General features: G+C 48.2%; 9 protein-coding genes across 9 annotated transcripts; 5 read left to right on the forward strand and 4 right to left on the reverse strand.

The window, feature by feature from the left end:
* Positions 1-1,684: 1,684 nt before the first annotated feature.
* On the reverse strand, positions 1,685-2,062 carry BHQ10_005382 (uncharacterized protein; the record flags this gene model as incomplete). The annotated part of the gene is made up of 1 exon (XM_040877852.1): positions 1,685-2,062. The coding sequence occupies one exon, from the start codon at positions 2,060-2,062 to the stop codon at positions 1,685-1,687; it is 378 nt and encodes a 125-aa protein (XP_040733886.1).
* A 1,927-nt stretch (positions 2,063-3,989) lies between these two features.
* BHQ10_005383 (uncharacterized protein) lies at positions 3,990-4,982 on the forward strand (the record flags this gene model as incomplete). The annotated part of the gene is made up of 2 exons (XM_040877853.1): positions 3,990-4,196; positions 4,254-4,982. 2 exons carry the CDS (start codon positions 3,990-3,992, stop codon positions 4,980-4,982), a joined length of 936 nt encoding a protein of 311 aa, XP_040733887.1.
* An 879-nt stretch (positions 4,983-5,861) lies between these two features.
* Positions 5,862-6,829, reverse strand: BHQ10_005384 (uncharacterized protein; the record flags this gene model as incomplete). Its single annotated transcript, XM_040877854.1, has 2 exons — positions 5,862-6,450; positions 6,516-6,829. The coding sequence occupies 2 exons, from the start codon at positions 6,827-6,829 to the stop codon at positions 5,862-5,864; spliced, it is 903 nt and encodes a 300-aa protein (XP_040733888.1).
* A 972-nt stretch (positions 6,830-7,801) lies between these two features.
* BHQ10_005385 (uncharacterized protein) lies at positions 7,802-9,826 on the forward strand (the record flags this gene model as incomplete). The annotated part of the gene is made up of 1 exon (XM_040877855.1): positions 7,802-9,826. The coding sequence occupies one exon, from the start codon at positions 7,802-7,804 to the stop codon at positions 9,824-9,826; it is 2,025 nt and encodes a 674-aa protein (XP_040733889.1).
* An 88-nt stretch (positions 9,827-9,914) lies between these two features.
* Positions 9,915-10,825, reverse strand: BHQ10_005386 (uncharacterized protein; the record flags this gene model as incomplete). Its single annotated transcript, XM_040877856.1, has 2 exons — positions 9,915-10,325; positions 10,379-10,825. The coding sequence occupies 2 exons, from the start codon at positions 10,823-10,825 to the stop codon at positions 9,915-9,917; spliced, it is 858 nt and encodes a 285-aa protein (XP_040733890.1).
* A 1,540-nt stretch (positions 10,826-12,365) lies between these two features.
* On the forward strand, positions 12,366-14,608 carry BHQ10_005387 (uncharacterized protein; the record flags this gene model as incomplete). The annotated part of the gene is made up of 2 exons (XM_040877857.1): positions 12,366-14,416; positions 14,464-14,608. 2 exons carry the CDS (start codon positions 12,366-12,368, stop codon positions 14,606-14,608), a joined length of 2,196 nt encoding a protein of 731 aa, XP_040733891.1.
* Positions 14,609-15,990: 1,382 nt separating this feature from the next.
* On the forward strand, positions 15,991-17,176 carry BHQ10_005388 (uncharacterized protein; the record flags this gene model as incomplete). Its single annotated transcript, XM_040877858.1, has 4 exons — positions 15,991-16,139; positions 16,194-16,612; positions 16,668-16,792; positions 16,850-17,176. The coding sequence occupies 4 exons, from the start codon at positions 15,991-15,993 to the stop codon at positions 17,174-17,176; spliced, it is 1,020 nt and encodes a 339-aa protein (XP_040733892.1).
* Positions 17,177-17,608: 432 nt separating this feature from the next.
* On the reverse strand, positions 17,609-19,313 carry BHQ10_005389 (uncharacterized protein; the record flags this gene model as incomplete). The annotated part of the gene is made up of 3 exons (XM_040877859.1): positions 17,609-18,427; positions 18,473-18,975; positions 19,028-19,313. The coding sequence occupies 3 exons, from the start codon at positions 19,311-19,313 to the stop codon at positions 17,609-17,611; spliced, it is 1,608 nt and encodes a 535-aa protein (XP_040733893.1).
* Positions 19,314-19,885: 572 nt separating this feature from the next.
* Positions 19,886-21,059, forward strand: BHQ10_005390 (uncharacterized protein; the record flags this gene model as incomplete). The annotated part of the gene is made up of 2 exons (XM_040877861.1): positions 19,886-20,858; positions 20,908-21,059. 2 exons carry the CDS (start codon positions 19,886-19,888, stop codon positions 21,057-21,059), a joined length of 1,125 nt encoding a protein of 374 aa, XP_040733894.1.
* Positions 21,060-21,063: the final 4 nt, after the last annotated feature.

The raw sequence follows: 21,063 nt of genomic DNA on the forward strand, positions 1-21,063 counted from the left end.
CGCTTTTGGCAGACCAAAATCCCATACGGTTTCTAATTTGAGCTCGGAAATATATCTTCGGGATGAAATTTCTTGTTCTATATTCCACTTTTGACAATGTGAGCTCGGAGTAAAACAATGGGTAAAGGAACAGGAAAGTAGAGAAAAAAGGCCTTGCGTTCGGGGAAAACAGAGTAGTTCTCATATGAATATAGATGGCTGTCCTGCTTCACCAGGGCAAAAATCATCCCTAAACCAATGATATACAACAAAAGGATTGTAGCGCAAAAGATCTTCATCCACCAGTTATTGCTCTTGGGCTTTTTCGGTGCTAGGATTGATTCAGTTTCATGGGCCAGCTCGTTGTTCTCAGATTCCTCGGATTTTGAAGTATTCTGACTTCTCGAATGGTGCTGGATTTTCCCAAAGACCTCGAGCAAAGGACTGTAAGCGTTCAAGGATTTTTGCATCTAGCATTCAGCGAGATTCCGACTTCGTTCTTTAATGATGCATTGATGTGTCAAAATTGAGTATGATTAAAAATTCCAATATGTGAGAATCAAGATATCCAATTCTCTGGTATTGCATTTACTGAAAGCAGTCTATTTGGAGGTCTAAGCTGCGAACTACTGCGGTTGACTTGCTGCCCCGGTAATTCGGTCCAGTACATAGGTGCCTATACGAACCATATTTTCCTTGCCAGGTTGGGGGTTTTTTTTTTCCAGCTGACGCTGCCTTTGTGGGGACGCTCATGTTCCAGCCCACTGAGTAGGCACACTAGTACAGAATATTTAGTAGTAGAGGAACCACTAACCACTAATTAAGTAAGGCCTAGGCTCAGAGAAGGCTATTTAGTTGGCTCGGGTGACGGTGCCTGAGTGGCGCTCCGTGTCGGCTATTTTGACGCTGTGAAAATCACTAGACCAACCTTAAACTACATACGGAGAAGTGCCTTCGCAATCCAATTTGCTAGCAAAAGCGCGAATCCATGTGGCAATTCCTAGCGATCCAGCATCAAGGAAAACCTAGTCGCCAAGTCGAAACTAAGACGAAGCCAGAATCCGCCTCCCTACATATAAAATGGACTCTCCCTGGCCCTCCATTCAGAAACTAGTCTGTGTTACAGACAGCCATTCCTTCGTTTGCTTCAACCAGCCATGCACCGATCCAGTTTCCTTCTCGGTCTCCTGGTGGCCCTGTCATCGGGTATCCAGGCACTAACAATTTCAACCATTACACCGACTGCTACCTCTCTGACTACTGCCACCTCTACCTATTCCGAGACAATTACCAGCACGATTACCAGCATTCTCCCCCTGACCACAACCCAAACTACTTGTACCCCTGGGTCTTCTTTTCCTTTTGGACAATGTACTAATGGTGTCTTTTCAACCGCTGGATATTATTGGCAGGAGGAGTGTGCGGGAGTCTCTCTGCAGGGACGACAGACAGTTCTCGTCCTTCCTGCAGCCCAATTTGCGTTGTGTTATCAGTATTGTAGTGTCTACTCGACAATATGCTCGGGCGTCAACTATAACACAGCGGCGCGTGTTTGCACATTTCTCAACGACATTACAGCGACTGTTACATCAGCAGTTGCCTACCAGGCATTGCTGAAATATACTACAAACCCATGCGTAACGACCGCGACGACCTCTACGACACAAGTCACCACGGAAACGACCGTCGTGGAAGTAGTAACAGTCTACACCTCGACCATAACGCTCTCTACAAGCTCTTCGACTTCATCAACCATCGCCTCGTCATCGGCTGTTGTCACTTCCTCGGCCAGCACTGCTGCTGCATCTTCCTCCTCCTCCTCCTCCTCCTCCTCGTCGTCGTCGTCGTCGGCTGTCGTCGTTTCATCTTCGTCCTCGGCTGCTGTTTCTTCCTCCGCTGCTGTTTCTTCCTCAGCTGCTGTTTCTTCCTCAGCTGTAGTTTCTTCCTCAGCTGTCATTTCTTCCTCCGCTGCTGTTTCTTCCTCAGCTGTCGTTTCTTCTTCAAGCGTTGTTTCATCCACAGCTGCTGTCTCTTCCTCGGCCCGCGCTTCTTCTTCAGCTGTCGTTTCTTCTTCAGCTGTCATTTCTTCCTCAGCTGCTGTTTCTTCCTCAGCTGCTATTTCTTCTTCAGGCGTTGTTTCATCCTCTGCCCGTGTCTCTTCCTCGCGCCGATCGCGCCGTCCTTGTTCCACAGGCCGCTCCACTCACTCTTCTTCGGCTGTCTTGTCTTCAACAACTTCAGTCACCACATCTACAGCACTGACCGAATCTAGCTCTGGACAAGGACACTCGGAACATAGAACTTCTGATTCTACGTCAATTTCTACGGGAACAAATACTTTATCATTGCCGTCATCTCCTTCTACCTCTCAAAGCAGCTCGTCTTCCACGCTTTCAATCGGGTCATCAACTCGACTTACTACCTCCACGGTCACAACTACTCAGGTGCGCACGATCACATCGTGTCCGCCCTCCGTCCAGGATTGCCCTGCGAATCAGCGCACCACTTTTGTAACCACAGAAACTATAACCCTTCTCACCACTATCTGTCCTGTAACGGCTACTGAAACAGGAACAGCGGCCACTCAAACTTCTATTCCTGCAAATCCTCAATTGACAACTTCCACTGTCTTCACCACCCAGGTGCATACGGTTACTGCCTGTCCGTCGGCAGTTAAAGACTGCCCAGCATCAGAAAAAACTTCCTATCTCACCACCGAAACGGTACCTGTGTATACGACAACCTATGCAGTTAGCCCATTTACTGCAATAGAGTCGAGCGTGGCCGCCACAGCTTCATCTGCCGTTGATAATAACCTCTCCAGTGCACCTCTACCATCTGGCGAAGAAATTTCTGCGTCTACGGATCATCATCCCACAACAGCTGCTGGCGCAAAAGAGACTACAGTTCCAAATGCGCCTTCCTCTTCGGCGGTCCACCATTCTAGTGCTGGAGCTGTCTATAGCAGCTCTTCCACTTCTCCGGGCTCCACGACTAGGGTATCTACTGCCATTCCTACATACACTGGCGCTGCATCTAAGAAGATGGCTTGGGGCTCCTACTCAGCCTTTGCTCTGGCAGTGACTTTTTATGTCGCTCTTTTAAGATTATGATAAGTATATATTTGAACTGGTTGCTTATATTCTTCCTGAAATGGCAACTAGCCCTTTTCTTGGCAGCCCATTTAGTTAATATTTAATACTGTGATTGTAAGCCTTTTCCTTAAGGTGCATCGCTGCCAGTCTGCGTAGCAAATTCTAGCACGCCTTTGCCTGATGAACTGCGAATGTGTCTGTTCTAGCGATTGTTCGCAGAGACGATATCACCTCTTCGCTAGTTACATCCTGCTACCATCATGGAGAATGAAGTGCTTGTATGTTTTACAATCAGACTCAAGTTCTACATTTTGCGGCAATCATTATCCTTTTTTTGGAGATATTCTATATTTTGACTAGCTTGGGTCTGTACGAGGTATCTTGGCCGGGGCATATGGGGTTCAAAAGAAGTGATACTTAGTTTGTCGCCCTCGAAGTGGTTCTGACAAAAATCATTATGCTGCCTGCAATAAGTAATTCGCACAAAAATCCAGTCTTCAAAACAGACACCCATTAATGGGCATAACAGACTCTTCAGAATCTTTGTCACTTGGATATCTCTCGGCAAAGGATACGTCATGTCATCTTGTGCCTGGACGATTTCGAGTAAGCTTATTGTAAACTCAGAATGCGATATTTGTTAGGGTTATTTAGGGTTACTACCGAATCCCGAAAGACGAAACTAACCACAGTAGTCATTCCAACGTTCCCAGAACTAGATAAGCTTGCATAGTCATGCGGTTGCCTAATTTATAGACCGTTCTTATCTCCAAGTCGTCGTCAATACGCAACGCGTTACATGCAGAAATAATATCAACAGCCAACAGCAAAACTTTATAAGGTTGGAAATTCCCCTGTAGATAGACGATTCAATCTTACACTATCATTTGTACCAAATTTTGCAACCCTGCAACAATGGCTGAGCCCCGACCAATCCCTGAAATCATTTATGGGACCGCCTTCAAGTTTGATAAAACAGCCCATCTTGTCGAGGCAGCGTTGAAAGCAGGTTTCCGAGGCATTGACACCGCTGGTAGCAGCCATGCATACAGAGAAGCTCTTGTTGGCGAAGGGATCGCAGCTGCTATGACTTCTGGTGGTTTCTCGCGTGAGGATTTATACGTAAGTCATCAATCTATCTTCACTGAAATATGACAAGCGATTGATGCATAGGAATAGATCCAAACCAAGTTTTCTCCTTACAAAGAAGGCAGAGACCCGGCGAATTATCCGTACGATACTACAGCAAGCATACCTGACCAAATAGAGCAGTCAATTGCAGCATCGCTACTTAATCTAAAAACTGATCATATCGACTGTCTGATCCTACACTCACTGTACCCAAAGATAGAGGATACCATTCTGGCATGGCAGGTCATGGAAAAATTAGTGCCATCGCGTGTCCACTCTCTCGGACTTTCAAACGTCGATCTCGATTCACTCCAAAAGGTCTATAATTCAGCCACAATCAAACCCCGAACGGTGCAAAACCGATTCACGGAAGATACAGTTGATAGTCCAACACCCAACTTCCCGAAGGATCTACCATATCCGGTAATTCCGTTCGATCGGGATGTTCGCGATTACTGCAGAAGACACGACATCGTCTATACGCCATGGGGCTTGCTATGGGGAAATCCAAGTCTACTCGATAACCCAGAGCTATTTATGAGAATGGGGCAAGTACTTCAGGTTTCAAAGCAAGTGGCATGCTATGCGTATATACTGCACTCGCGGTCATGCAGTATGAAGATACTGTGTGGGACAACCAAAGACGATAGAATGGCCGAAACATTGAATGGGCTAGAAAAGATAAATGTGTTTTTGGCTGAGAGTGACGCGAATCGCGCTATATTTCAAGGATGGGTAGAGAAGGTCGATAGAATAATCGACCAGATTGATAAGTAATAGGTATAAAGGTTACTGGATTGCACTTCACAGTATCGCATGATAGCATGATAGTCGCATATACAAATCAGCGAGATTTATGTTTTGGATGCATTCTGTGTAGATGACTGGAAGCCATTGTACTCGATCCATATATTTGAAGGTCTCTCTCCGAAGGACTAACGTCGTAGTCCACCAAAATATGTCCCAGAATGGTCTTGATGAGATCAACAGCAGTGAAAGAGCCGTGACATGAGGACTGATATGGTTTTGCGTCCAATATTTATATTAATGAGGTGACTTAGAACCCGGAATGGTGATGTTTGGGGTTGTGAATAACGCTCAGCGGACTATCCTCGCGGTTTCAGTCGTCTTTACCCTCCTGGCGAAAACATCTGTCTGTTTTCGATTCTATGCGAGGAAACTCAAGAAGAATCCCATCAAAGCAGATGACTCATGTATCCTCCTGGCGCTGGTTAGAATCTATCCCCTAAATTCTCATAGAATAGTGACTAACTTAAACGGTAGATTCTAGCTCTGGGATCAGTAGCTTGCGATATGACAGGTATGGCACATACATGCCATCTAAAACACAAACCGATATCTGAACGCGTCGTCAGCGGCGTTTGGCCTTCATGTCACAGACGTAGCAGAGACATACAGTCCGCAGCCTCTCATTTCATTTTGCAAAGGTACTTCTTCGTCTTTACTAGGAGGCCACCAACACATGCTGAATGATGTAGAACCTAATCGCAGTCCAAATCCTGCATCCTTTTTCGCTACATGCCTCACATATGCGAGATAATAGTATATCATACAATAAACATGCGATGCATATGCTTCTTTGCTAGTATTTTAGACACTCGTTTCACGATGAACCCCTTCTTAAAAACAGCCGGTTTAGCTCGGTCTCCTTCGAATCTCCGCCGCAGCCCTGAGCGGCTCTGCAATCCAACTCTGTTCCAGATTCGACGGATCATCGCTCTCCGACGTAAACCAAACAACCTCAAACCCCAATACATTCCTATGAACCGGAAATACAAACTTGGTTATCCTCTCATAGTCCGCATTACCAATATAAAATGTCTCAGACTCCGAGACAACGACCCTGTAACCCTTTTCAAGCACGCTTTTTGTCACGCCATTATGCCAGGTTTGAATTACCCAATCTGTGGAAATGTCATCTGCACCATTTCCCAGTTCGGTAGTGACGGGGTCATCCCACAGAATCAACTTTTTGTGCTGACAGCAGGGGATGGTTCTGAGCCACTCGAAGAAAGTCGCTAGAAGTTTCCTGTCGTTTTCCGTATTCCAGATCAGGGCAACCTCATCGCCGCCAAAGTGGTGTGAGTCAGAACCGAAATATCGGTCGACGGTCGAGACAAGATCACGTATGTAATCATGTGTCTCGGCCTTTGTGATATCGAGTTGAGCGTTTGGATGCTTCAGATCCGGGGTTCCGACTACCAGATCTTTTCTCCAGAGTCCCCTTGAACAATTCGATGTAAGATTGATCCATGTTTCTTTGTTTCCGGCTCTAATGTAGGAACGTACCAAATATCACAGTGGCCAGGCATATCCGTCTCCGGATAGACCCGAATCCCCAAATTCTGCGCATACTTGACGATATATCCGATGTCCTGTGGCGAGTAGTACTCGAGCGAGTGATTATATTTCTCACTGACCTTCGTCAACTCACCATCTGCTGGCCAGAGAAGCGGGAAGCTCTCGGCATCGTAAATGTGCCAGTGGAAGACGTTGAAGTTGTATTGGTGTAAGAGGTTCAAGAGGTTGACGATGGCCTTCACGGGGAAGAACTTTCGGCCCGTGTCGAGCATGAAGCCTCTGTGGGGATAGAGATCGTCCATCCTGTTCGTAATAGAGGACCTGCAGACTCTTACGATAGCTCCACGCGACGCCGAAAAATTGTACTACGTAAGAAACCTCTGCGAGGATAGTGATGTTTGTAAAAGAGGAGCTCAGCCTTCGTGTTCGTGAAAACAGGAGTGACACGTACGGTGAGTCATCGTTCCGTCCAATCTGAACTTGTATATTTCTCTCCAGTTTTTAATGTTTGTATTCAACAGATACTTAATGTAATGATGCGAGAACGAGCACTTGATTGCTAAGTAATAAAAATGATAGCTTCCTAAGCAGTTTCCAACACTAAAGAGAATGAGAAACTTATACTTATAGATATGAAGCCCTGGACTTAAGCCTCTTACTTATATATGCTAATGTAGCATTTGAGAGAGATTTAGATATATATTGACAGTTTACTACGTATGAATTGCAAGAATTGCGAAAAGGCTTTATTACTTTGAAAGCTTGTATATCTAAATTGACTTGAAGAATCCCAACCCTTTTACTGCTTATATTCTATGTACGTATGATTTGGATGAGCATCCCCTACATGCAAACCTCCGCATATTCAGATTTTCTGTTGTCTGGTATGCTTTTCTCGATGGTTCCATGCGACTCCGGCGGCGTACTGAGTTGAATCCTCCGCGAGGATAGAAATCGCGCTCTATCTTTTTGTGAAAGGAGACTTGAKCCTTTGCTTTCGTAAACGAGGAGTTGAGACATGTGTTCGTGGAAAGAAGTTAACGGAGATTCCACGCCTCCGAGAACATCCTACGTAGTACGTACCCAGCTACGAACCGGTTCGCTGGCAACCCTAAATCATCACGTAATATTTACTGCTACACCCAAACTTTCAGGTAGTCTCTAGATGTATCCTCTCTGTCGAAATCAACTTTGAGCGTTGAGCCCCCTGCAAGATACCCGGTTCTGGCCTGTCTCTGTCCGATTGGATTGGAATCATCTTGACATCGACTCTCATGGCGCCTATTGGAAAAGCTGCGGAGAATATCCATGAGCCACAAGCCTATAACAAAGATGTCGAGTCCTCGGAAGACGTCGAGAAATACCCTGTCGTATCGACTCGGGCAATAGATCGGGAGGACGGCATTCGATCCCCGGATCTCCCCCAACCCATCTACGAGAAGCGAACCCTTCGCCAAAAATTCTGGAGCAAAAAGAAAATCGCCAAAGAAACAGCAGCACACAAGTTTGAAACCAACAACCGAACCGACAAACGCATACGGCCTGGAAAATACCGCAAATTCTGGGTATGGCTTGCCCGCTGTTTGACCTTCTATATTCCTTCATGGTTCCTTAAAAAGGCCTATCAAATGAACGACTACCGACTCCGACTCGCATTCCGGCAAAAGGTACTCTTTTGCCTCCTTGTCGCCGTAATATACATGGTCCTATCCTACTTCCTGATCATCCAGCCGGTCTTCAGCTGCATCATGAAAGTGCCTCTCGGCATGTTCTCCAGCCACGGCAACTTCTGCATCATCGTACGCCACATTATGTGGATATACATGGGCGTCGGCGGCGCATTTATGCTGTTGGCAGCCTACTGCGCCGTCAAGACCCGCTACACCCCTGCATCGTATGAAGAACACGACACCTTAATCGTAATGCACGTCCCCTGCTACAACGAGACCGAATACGTACTTCGCAAAACGATTGATTCATGCGTTGCGTCTACATACACGAAGAAGCGCAAATTGTTGTTCATTGTCGCAGACGGCAAAATTGCGTCTGCCCAAAACAATAAGCCGACGTATCACATCTTGCTGTATGATATATTCAACCACAAAACAGACCTAGAAAGCGGGATTGACGCGGAGGCGAAACGATACCCGTCGTATGACGAGAAAGGGACGTCGGATAATTTCGCGTTTTGTTGTACGGGATATTACAGGGAGGTGCCGTATGTGGTCATTGTCAAGGTCGGCAGGTCCGATGAGCAGACGAACGCCAAACCGGGAAATAGGGGCAAACGAGATTCGCAGCTTTTGGTGTACAATTTCTTGCGTTATGTTAATTATCATCAGCGTGGAGGAGGAGGAGTCTCGGCGGCGCCGCTTTTTGAGACGATTGATTTTCAGATGCGGATGCGTCTGGGTATCGATGCGCGGTATGCGATGTATATGCTGGTGGCGGATTCAGATACCGAAATCGAGCCCACAGGCATTTCATATCTCGTCCACCAACTCGAAAGGGATCAAAAACTGATTGGCGTCTGTGGATATACAGGGGTCAGCAATCCCGTCGACAGCGTCGTGGCTTGCAGTCAAGTATTCGAATACTGGCTCACGCACACCATCCTCAAAGCATTAGAGAGCGTCTGCTCAAATGTGCTTGTGCTGAGCGGCTGTTTCACCATCTACCGCCTCAAATGGGCGTACAACAACGAACCCGCCATCCTGCACCCAGCCATCCTGGAAGATTATGCAGGGAATTATGAAAAGACGCTGCACGAACATAATCTGCTCTCAATTGGGGAGGACCGGTATCTCTCGACCCTGTCAATTCGGTACTTCGCGTCCGAATGTCGCCAGCGATACTTTTCAGCAGCAGTATGCACAACTACCGCGCCGACCAGTTTGTCAGTGTTAATCGACCAGCGTCGCCGATGGACAAACTCGCTTATCCACTGCCACTTTTCGCATCTCAACATCCTCCCCTTTGACGCTTCGGTCTGGAATCAGCTGATGCTGGTGTTTGTCATTGGCTGTGAGTTGTTTATGGTCCTTATTTTACCGCTAGCCTTGCCGGCAGGCTTCTTTCTTGCCGCTCTGAACCTATTCCTGAGTCCTCTAGCATGGCCCATATTACTTGGATATTGCATGATCCCCGTTGCGTTGTGCGTGCTGTGCAATGATTGGCGATACATCCCGTTTTATCTTCCGTTTTTTCCGATGATCATTGTTTACAGTATTGTTATACCGCTGTTTTCGTTGTGGAAGCAGGATACTGTGAAGTGGGGGAAGACGAGGGATGTCAGTTAGACGACAAAAGTAGACTTAAGATAGACTGTACGTGCTCATCAAATCTCCAAAATTGAGAATACATGAAGATATCATTTCACTTCAAGATCTAAAACTCGTTCGGGCCCTTCACCCTACCAATGCGCATTTCCTCATCTCCACGAAGGTACGAATTATTCCCATACACCGGCGCCAAATCCCGCCTCGCCCTCTTGATCTTCTCGTGTGTCAATTTCCTTCTCACCCAAATCAACCCCCATGTCGCAAAAAACACAACCAAAATAATCGCCAAGATGATGAAACAGTACGCGGCAACTTTACCGTTGTGTTGCCCGTGGTCACCAGGATCCAGAAAGGAGTATGTGTACCAGCCCTGAGTGTAGTGGGTCAGGTATGCAAGGGACAAGTACAGCAAAAGGATCAGAATGAGGAATGCGAGATTGATAAGAGGGTGCGGGGGTGTGGTGGTCAGGAAGACTTCTAGAAGAGCGTAGAGCCCGATTATGCCGTGTTCGGAGATCTTTATTCTCATTAGCACGATTTCATATAATTCAAGGAAAGAAAAGGGCATACATTGCTCCAAGCACCAAACCACTCCGGAAACCACGGCCCGCTGTACAACACCCCCCAATAAATCACCACCACCAAAAACGGAAATGTCGTCGCACACGTATAAAACAGCGCATGCAACCCTCTAAACACACGCGGCAACCGATCAAATATCACAGACCGCCCCGTCGCCGCATACAGCAACGTATGCACTGCCGAGACAGCAAAGTAGAACCCCATACCCCAGAAATTCAGGAAGGTAAAGTAGCTAAACGACTGTCCGATTGCGACGGAGTCGTGGCTGATGGCGTCGTGGATGAAGATGTATACAATGCAAAAAAAGATGTAGATGGCGATTATGGCGCGCATGAGCCCGAGCAGAATGGGCGGGAGAAGCCATGAGGTTTCGTAGGGGTGGAGAGCGTCCAGGGCGGGATCTGCGCCGAAGAGGGTGAGGAATGGGCGGCGCATTTTGATATACCGGCCAATGTGACCAGGCTGATAGATGGCTGTTAGATCGCTACATATATTTGAGGTAATAGTGAACAGAAGAGACGAAATAGAAGCGAGAAACGTCGATATAAAAGAAAACAAAAAAAATATATCGTTTCAATCTCTGAGCAGTTCGGACAAGCTAACTGCTTCCGGCACTGCCCCAGACGTTTATTATGCGGGGCGATGCCCAAGGCATAATGTCTTACGTGTACCCTACATACCTTTATTTACATTCAAAAAAGAACTGATAGATTTGACCATCGTGGCCCCAAGGCGATTCTCGGAGTGCCCTCCATGTGGCAGTGTCATAGGATCATCAGTAGACGACCCCTTTTCCGCCCCCTATGTCTCGGTCTTATCAGACGTCATGTCTTGCATGATAACTCGTTAGCTATCAGGTGCTTTGACTGTTAGGGCTAGTGTGTATAGGGTTGGGGCCATGGATCATCCATACCTATGCGATCATAATAACTGTCTGTCTTTCACCCATCTCCTTGCTCTATGGGCTTTACTATGTATGCTGATGTCAGTCCGTCATTACGAGTAATCGCCGTGACAGGGTCGTTCCGAGCAACTTCACAGATCCTCCAATAAGATAGCACCAATACATACGCTATAACAGCGCTAAACCAAATCCTGACATAGAGTTCGAAATCTTACAAGTTCGTTTAGTCGGACGATCGTCATGTCAAACTGGCATCTCCATCATCAGAGAACACGCAGTTTTTCGAGAACAGATCGACGCGTTCTATTCATAGACCCATCATGAAATAGATGGATAGAGCATACACCACAACAACAGCACAATCGAAAAGACACAAAGAGTATCAAGCGCCAAGATGCCAAGGCGGGCGGATAATTTCCCGCTTTACCCCTGAATTGCTCTTAACACTTAGCACTCAACACTTGACACTTGACACTAACAGCGATGCAAGGACTAATGAGGTGAAGAGTCACTCCTGTCAATGTCATCACCGTCATCCTAATAAATGATGTACGTACATGATACAGAATAGTCACTTCTCCTAGACTAGCAGAAGTGAGCAATAGTCGTCAGGCTAGTGTGCTATGTAGCCAGAGCCGCATTCGCGCGTGTCATTTTCCCGCCAGCCGTCCTCTTTCTTTCTCCCGTGCCCCTTGGTACGACTGCCACTGCAGTGTGTACTCATTTGTGTTCTGTCTCTGACCTCGACAACTCTTCTTCACATCCTACAACTCATTGAAGGAGACTACGTACTGCTACACGGCGTTGCTCTTAGACTAGCCAACTAAGATCCACTTGGGCCGTCACTCCTTCCCCATCCGCCCACTAAGCCGACAGACACTCAACTCGAAACGTCGCCTCCTGCTACAGCTTCCTGTCTCACCTCGAAACTGCTTCCGTACACTACAATTAATCGACCTTCGACCGTGACCCAACTCAATGAGACTCGTCAGTGCCTACTCAAGACGTGGCTACCATTACAGTTCGTCAACAATCGCGCCAGATTTTCCTTCCGGATAGACGTTCGTCACCATGTCATCTCGAATCGATCTCCTCGATCTGCGCCCTGGCACCGACTCGGCCAGAGGCAGCCCGACTCCTCGCATGCCGTCGCCGCGCGTTGAACACTTCGATGGCGAAGTCCCGCCCAATCTCTCTCCGCTCGACGCATTCGCGATGCAGAGTCGAGCACTCGCGAGACAACTCGATGAATCCATGCGAAGAGACCGCCGCATGAGTCGATTGCCTCCGCAAAGCGTTGCCCGATCGTTGTCGCAGCCCCGGCCTGGCTACTTTCGCTCCGGTTCAGACCAGTCTCAGGCTTCGCGCAGAGCAGCTCGCAGCCCCGACCCAAATGCGCATCATGCCTTTGCAGAAGAGCCGAAATTCAGACCGCAATCGCAGCATCCACGAATTAGCGGATTGTCGATTCTACACAGCGAGGGGGATGATTCCGATCAGACACCGATTCCGGCAGACTCGAATAAAGGTCTTGCGGGGGAATACTTTCGTTCGCTAAGAGCAGAATCGCCAGAGGAGGATCCATCGCTACAGATCAGCTCGTCCAGTACGCTGTCTACAAGTACGAAGCCTCATATTCGCACACCCTCGACCTCTCGCGAGTCGTCCTACGATTCTATTCCACCGCCGTCGGTTTCCACTACGTTGGCGCCTGTATCGCCTATTCCGCCGTCTCTGTATTACAACAACGGGCAGGTTGAGAGCTCCGACGATGATTACACCAGTTCCAACGGCGGCTCAACATGGTCCAAGTCTCGGAAACTGTCTACAGGAAGCGGAATATCCATGCCGCATTCACCCATGTCTCCATTTGTTCGGTCGCATCCACGATCGCCATCCGTCAGCTCGGAAGCGTCCAACTATCTACCGCGTCCGTCGTTTAATTTCTCTCGACCGCTCAGTCGTTCTAGTACCAGTATGAGTCTATCAGCGCCATCGCCAATTATTCCCTCTGAGACMCCGAGCCAGCCTAGCTCCAACACGTCGCCAGCCATAGACCAGCACACGACAAATGGAATTCGGAGAGACAACAAGCCAGCACCGATTGTGCTTGGGGCAGAGCCCATGTCTGTAGTAGGTGAGGAACCACCGTCGTCCGCTGTGTCTTCGTATGTCTACGCCAAGTATTCGCTTCCACGTGGACGAATGGTGTCGCGAAATTCGTTAGTGTTTGCTGGTTTGCAAACTCCTCATTTTGAATGGAAGGAACCTCTTTTTCAAAGTTCACCGACGTCAGAGCACGCACCCTCACCAGAGGCGCGGTCGAAAGAACCGCCAGTAAGTATTACGTCTGAAGCGCCTACGCCGAAACCACGACCAGAGGCCGCATTGGATGTGCCTACGCGCGTTGATCCACTTGCTACTGTGCCGGTAGCCACTGAACGCCAATCGCACGAAATCGTTCGAGAGCCGGAGCCGCGTCCCGTATTGCAGCGCTCACACAGCGAACGATTAGACGATTCCATGTCTGTATCAACCGAGTCAAACAGCACCATTCGGCCGATCACTGCAAAGACTACGGCATCGCCAGTCGCCGAACAGACGGCAGAAGAGCACGTCGAGAAGGGCATTGAATGTCATGAGAAAGGGGCATTGCAAGAGTCGACATATCACCTGCGAATAGCCGCAAAGCAGAATCACCCGACCGGTATGCTATTGTATGCACTGGCTTGTAGACACGGCTGGGGCATGCGACCGAATCAGAAAGAAGGTGTCCAATGGCTGCGCAAAGCTGTTGATTCAGCCGGACTGGACATTGGCGAAGATGATGAAGCGCCGACAGGTGGCAAGGATGCGGCATCTCGTAAAGCCCGTCGGGCGCAGTTTGCTCTTGGCATCTACGAGCTAGGGGTCAGCCATTTGAACGGCTGGGGTATTGAGCAGGACAAAGTGTTGGCACTGCGGTGTTTTGAGATTGCTTCGCAGTGGGGCGATGCCGATGCTCTTGCGGAGGCAGGATTCTGCTACGCCGAGGGTATTGGATGCAAGAAAAATTTGAAGAAGGCGGCTCACTATTATCGTCTGGCGGAAGCCAAGGGTATGAGCATGGTTGGAAATAGCTGGTATGTTTTTATGACAGGTATTGGGTAAAAGAAGCTAACTGGTACAGGATCTACAAAGACAAGTACATGAGTGATGAGGACGACTCGAAGCGATCCCGACCATCGCGAGGCCGCGACGCCGGCGCGGAAAAAAAACCACGCAGCAAGTCTCGCACGCGCAGTATTTTTCAACGGAAAAAGTCGACTGCATAATTCGTATATAGCTTTTACAAACAACACCTTCGCTAATTTTCTTCTGTACGGCACGGTCCTGTCTCTTCATTGATACCCTTTTTCTGTTCGTCAAATCTCTATGATTTGTTTACTTCTACGCTCTTCTGCGAATGATGCTTTTTGCCTGAATGTATTGATGCATTAAATAATGTATACGTACTGTCTTCTTATCATATTACCCCGAGATGATATACCAATCCACGTGCTTTCATTTGCGCCAGAGTCATCGAGTCATGATCTCCGTACCTGGGCCGACCAACGCTCAAATCTATGAGAAAAACTCCATCCACCAAATATTAAATAGCTCGTGATTATGACAGAGCCTCGGCAGCCCCAATCAATCTAGGTCTGATTAACCAAAATCGGTCTAAAAACGTACCAAATAAGAAAAAAACAGAAATTGTGGCTTCGGCGCAAGTATCGAAAACGGTCACATCTGAGAGCTACCCATGTTTTGGACCGGGCAAGGGAGATGTATTAGCGCATACGAGTGGTATGTAATATACTACCTTTCTTAAGACTTTTGACTGGATTGATCTTGGCCGGATATGCTGATTGGCGCAGACAGAAGGAAGAGTGGGAATCTGGAGATTATGACTGGGACTGACTGGACCGGGGCTAGTTGGGACATGGGGAGAGGCCCCGGGGTTGTGGGGGAGTAACCCTATCCGTGCTGTGTTCTCCGGATTCTGTGTCCACTACTTGTGAGTAGGGACTATGGAGTACTCTTTTAGAATTACTTCGGTGATCAGTACCGGTACCGTTGTCGGTGTTGTCGCAGATTGATAGGTATCAAGTATATGCATTTGAGTGCCTCGTGTCGCTGATCAGGGACACTAATCGTGCCTAGGTACGGGCTACTTGAAGTATTAGCATGTGTAAGTCCTAAGTTAAGTAACTAAGTAGAACTAAGTACGGCCTGTCATCGCTAGCTGCATAGCTAGGTGTCTTGGAGTACAGTTGAGACATATACATCCATCCTCTGATACAAGTACCAACATACCGTCGTATTAATCTTATGTAGGTCTAGCCAAGGAATAACTAACTAGTTAGGATGTATGTACTACGGACTAATAAAGCTATGCATCTCGTGTGACCCTGAATCCACAATGATTCGACGACCCAGAAATATAATAGATCACAACCAGGATTCCGTTTTTCTTTCGTTCGGAATTGTTTATTTTTGATCTCTTCCCCGCTTGAAGTTTTCGGTTCTGGTGTGTATACCTGTGTTGGTATTTGTTATATAGGTGTAGGCCTATGACGCTCGTTTGATCCTCATTCATCTCGCCATACCTCATCTCTACCTTGACAGACTGGAAATCAGATAGATACTCCGGACGGAAAAACGTACTGTCAAGATGTCCGACAAAGGCGACGTCCAGCACGTCAACGCTCAGCCGGTCGCATCGCGAGGCTTTCTCGGAGCTGTCGGCGCCCACTTCAAGAAGTGGTGGTGGTTGCACTTGATCATCTTTGCGGCCGTTGTGCTAATTATCACGCTGCCTCTGTACGTCCTTCCAAGGTTTATAATAAACAGAACATCGGTATACTGACTGAATAGGATATACGTCGGCTACCCACGCATCGCGCAATCCGACGTCAACAAAGCAACCCTCAACATCACAAACCTCGTCTTCAGCAACCCCTCCGCAAATTCTATTCATATCAACCAGACCCAAGTCCTCGGCAACAAAGCCATCTACCACCCAACCATCTTCGCCTTCAATGCCACCATCATGCTTGTCGGCGCAACCGCCCCCTTGGCCACACTCGCCGTCCCACGGACGGAGGCCGAGGACGGCGCTGTTATTGACGTGAACACGGATTTGACGTTCGCCAACTCCGATGCAGTAACGAATTTCACAAAGGCGGTTTTGGGTACCGAATCGTTCGAGTTGAATGTTTATGGACGGCCGGATCTCAAGGAGGGGCCTTTGCCGACGAGCACGGTTACCTTCAACAAGACTGTAGCTATGAACGGTAACCTCCCCTTGTTTCCCTCTACTTTATATAATAATATACTGACTTCTGGCAGGGTTGAACGGCCTCAAAGGCTTCGAATTGCAAGACATCATGATCTCGCTCATCCCCGCCAAAGACGGCACAAACATGAACGGATCAGTCTCCATCCCCAACCCTAGCGTCATCACCGTCGCAATGGTACCTCCCCCTTTAACTACTTTCTCATAACATACATACTAACCTGGAAAAACAAAGGGTAACGTAACACTCAACGTCTCAGTAAACGGCACTTATATCGGCCAATCCTACCTCAACAACCTCACCCTCCAACCGGGCTCCAACATCATCCCCTTGCGCTCAACAATCAACCAAACCGAAGTGATTGCCCTCATCTCAGGCACAAAGGCTGCTTACCCAAGTGGCGTAATCCCATTGACCATTGTGGGCAATTCAAGCGTGTACAATGGCGTCCAAATTCCGTATTTCACGGAGGCGTTGTCGTCGACTCCGCTCACGACGGATATGAATGTCACGCAGGTGTTGATCAATTCTGGCTTGGGGGCGTTGGCTGGTGTTCTTTGATTGACGCCAATCTTCTCTTTTATTGATTCTAGTGAGCTTTGGATGGGGGGAATTATACCTGCCGTTTAGGAGATAGGTTATGTCGTTGAAACGGTGAGGATGGAGGCGATTTGATACCTATGTTGTACGATTTGTTCTGCATTTATTTTACATAAATAATAAGGCTTTTGATTTGAGTGTACGTGAAACTCTTAAGGTAGTGTACCTACATGTATTTCCGTCCGTTGCATATCTAGTCGTTGCATATCTGGTCGTATGGCGATACATGTACCTGCATGCGTACAACCAGCCCGGACAGAGATCACGGAGGGTTCCTGCGTGTCTTCCTGTTGAAAAATGAAATATAAATTTGAGCCATTAATATACTATCTGCTCGAGCTGCTACATCTCTGCCTCAAGCTCTTACCGCTAATTAAAGCTTCCAATATCGACCTATGAACCCTCAGAATAAATCCTAGACCAAACATCCCGCGCAGACGAACCGAAAGGTAGACCGGGAATTTCTTCCACTTCGTCATCGAAATCAGGGTAAAAGTCATCACTTTGTGGGGCATTGGAGTCTTCCTGAGATTTTGTGCTTGACACATGGTAGGCACGTTGGAGGCTCTTTACCCTTGTGCTGTCCTCCTGGGAGCGGCTGTCACAAATTTCTGTCTTTGAAACTGCCCTCCTCCGCATCCAATTGTCTTTTGTCGTCGTCTGCGCAGATGTAAGCCGCAGTCCTCTTGCACCTTCCTCCTGCCGCTCCCCGTTGATGGACCGAAACTCACCAATATCGGACGCCGGAGCGAGCACAACGTCATTATCAATCCATTCCATGTACTTCAAGTGCGCAAGGCTTTTGAGTCTTCCAAAGTCGCCAGCGACCGTAGACGGTGACTCCGGGATTTCATAGAATGGTAGACCGTACATCCGGTACGTTGCAGCGTTGATGGGGCCCGTTGGAGTCATGAAGCCGGTCATCTCCTTGAAAACTTGCGCCGAGATAAGTTGTACATTGAACACGGTCTTGGTCGCGAAATCCCAGGTGGACGCAGGATGGGTGTCTTTCTGGATATGCTGCTTGATGAGGCCCCCAGCGGCGAGTCCGAACTCGGCCTGCGATCCTGCTCGTGTTGGCGTCGCATCAGCATATCCCGCGCTAGCATATCCCGCATATCCCCACCCCGGAAATCGGGTACCACACAAATACTGCTCAATCTGGTCAAGTTCTTCAAGAAGGGATAGGTTTTCGGGGTCCACGATGCCGATCTAGCCAAGTCAGTGCAGGAAGAGGGTTGTTTGGCAAGCACTCACATCCGTCAACCCAGTTTCTCTCAAGCTTTCGTCTATAACGCGCTCAAGACGAACCACCCTTCCCCTGTCGTAGAGGTCTCGTGGTCCTAGCGTCTCGCCAAGTGTCTCACTGATTTTCCTACAGAGTCCATCCACATGTTCTCTATCATCCACGGAGACCATGATACAGATACCGTCAAGACGTTGGACATAGAAATTCTTCCAAACAATACCTTTGACAACTTCAAACTGAATCCCACCAAATTTTTCGCTTCCTGTAATTTGGCCCTCTACAGTACGATTTTTCCCAAGTGGAACCGCGACGAACTGACGAACAAGACCAGCGTTGACAGCGATACCGTCCAACCACCGCTGCTCAGGAATGACCACATAGTCCTGCTGACCAGGAGCTGTATCAGCAGTGGAAGCCAAGCCAGAGACGGCGTTGATACCACCCGCATGGACTTTAATGATGTAGGGTCGCCTGGACTTGGATTCAAAATTGATCCAAGTAGCTTCGTTTTCTACAACTACATGAGCCTTGCACATCCTATGTCTCCGGAAATAAATACTCACCGTGCATGGGAAAGAAAATACCTCCCTTGGCTTTCAACCATCCTGGCACTTGCGACGGAAATGCAATCTCAGTTCCGTTACTCATTTCCCAGCACCTCGTCTCTTTGGCCTGAAACAAGGGAAAGACGCCCAGGTCAGGTGGCAAAAGCGACTCAGATGTCGAACTGTCTGCCACACGAATTGTGCGGCGGAACGTAATCCTGAGGTCTCCTCCGTCTAGAGAGATAGTGTCAGCCCACATTGGCATTTCCTGGCAGCCTTCGCGGTGTTGGAGCTTGCAATCCATTGTGAATGCTTTTGTTATAGGCCTAACGGGGAAGAGACTAGCAATTTCGTTCGAATTACGAAATTATGGATAGGAAATGCCTTATTTTTTTGTCTTGCCATGATGAAAAGGCTTTTGGGCCTCCTATGTAATGAGGCTCTTATGGCGGGGAAATAAACCTGTCACAAACCTTGCCGCGACATTTTTAAAAGGTGTTGGCAGAAAGCAGCAAGGGACTAATGCACTTGACTCCCTAAGTAGGTAAGGTTTGTACGATGATTGGTCTGCGCAAGGCTGTGGCACTAACAATGCCGTCGGACACTGAAGGGAGATGGAAGGCTGTGGTGAACTGGCGGACTCGGTAAACTGTCTGCTCGAGCAAGAATATGTACACAGTATCTATGAATGAGTAAAGAAGTTTTCTAGGTAAGGCAGCTAGCTTGATTGCTCTAGCGCCACGAGATACTTACTTTACATCTCTGTTGTAGATCATACTGTCAGCCTCATGACACTCCGACTCGTATCGAAGATGATTGCCCCTCTGTGAGCATCGCCGCTGTCTGAGCGACCTATCGTCAAGATAATCCGACCAAATGGCCCAGCAACGCCACTTTCGTCGGGAGGATTACACAGTAGGCTGGATATGTGCCCTGCCTGTCGAACTCGCAGCCTCTCAGGAAATGCTCGATGAAGAACATGGCGCATTGATTACCGGTCTCCACGACAGCAATATATACACTTTTGGTAGCATTGGCAAGCACAACATAGTCATCGCCTGTTTACCAGATGGTGAAACAGGAACAAACTCGGCCGCTGTAGTGGCAGCCCAGATCCAACTCGCCTTCCCGTCAATCCGGTTTGGTCTCATGATCGGCGTTGGGGGAGGAGTGCCAACTACAAATGCAGACATTCGTCTAGGAGACGTGGTAGTCAGCAGTCCGGAACAGACGCATAATGGCGTAGTGCAATACGACCGTGGGAAATTCACTCCAAACGGCTTCCAGAGAAAGGGCTTTCTTAATGCGCCCCCCAAGGTTCTACGAAATGCTGTTTCACAACTCAAAGCCAGGTATATGCGGGACGAAGAACGGTTTATGGAATATGTTGCAAAGTTTGATCGTCTCCCTACTTTTACAAGACAATATGCAGGTCCTGATATCCTCTTCGTATCCGATTATGACCACGTAGGAGGGTCCACATGCGACCATTGCGACATGACCCGAATATCAAAACGGCCACGACGTGCTCAAAATATCAGCATCGTACACTACGGAACAATTGCCTCGGGTAACCAAGTCATGAGAAACGCCGCCGAACGAGACCGAGTCAGCGCGGAGCTCGGTGGCGTACTCTGCTTTGAGATGGAAGCAGCAGGCCTGATGAACGAGTTTCCGTGTCTCGTTATACGAGGAATATGTGACTATGCCGACTCCCATAAGAATAAGAAATGGCAGCCGTATGCTGCGGGTGTTGCAGCTGCATACGCTAAAGAGCTGCTTTCTGTTATTCCATCCACTCAAGTCGAGGAGACGCCTGCTGTTGAAGCGGTTATAGGCAGAGCAAGAGGTAAGTGTGAAAATTCATGTTCAGAGTAACGCCTAATGGTCTATGACAGGCAGCGCCAGATCCCCTAGAGCCCCAATTCAGAGTAAAAGATTCCAGGCAACCTCAGCTGCAGAGCGAAGAAATCAAGGACCGAAGAGAGAGGCCATCCCCGTTGATACACATTCTAGCATGGATGATATGTTCTCCAGTTGGGAGCTTTGACACT

This window comes from Talaromyces amestolkiae, assembly GCF_001896365.1.
Source record: "Talaromyces amestolkiae strain CIB chromosome Unknown scaffold9.1, whole genome shotgun sequence".
Lineage (NCBI taxonomy): Eukaryota > Fungi > Ascomycota > Eurotiomycetes > Eurotiales > Trichocomaceae > Talaromyces > Talaromyces amestolkiae.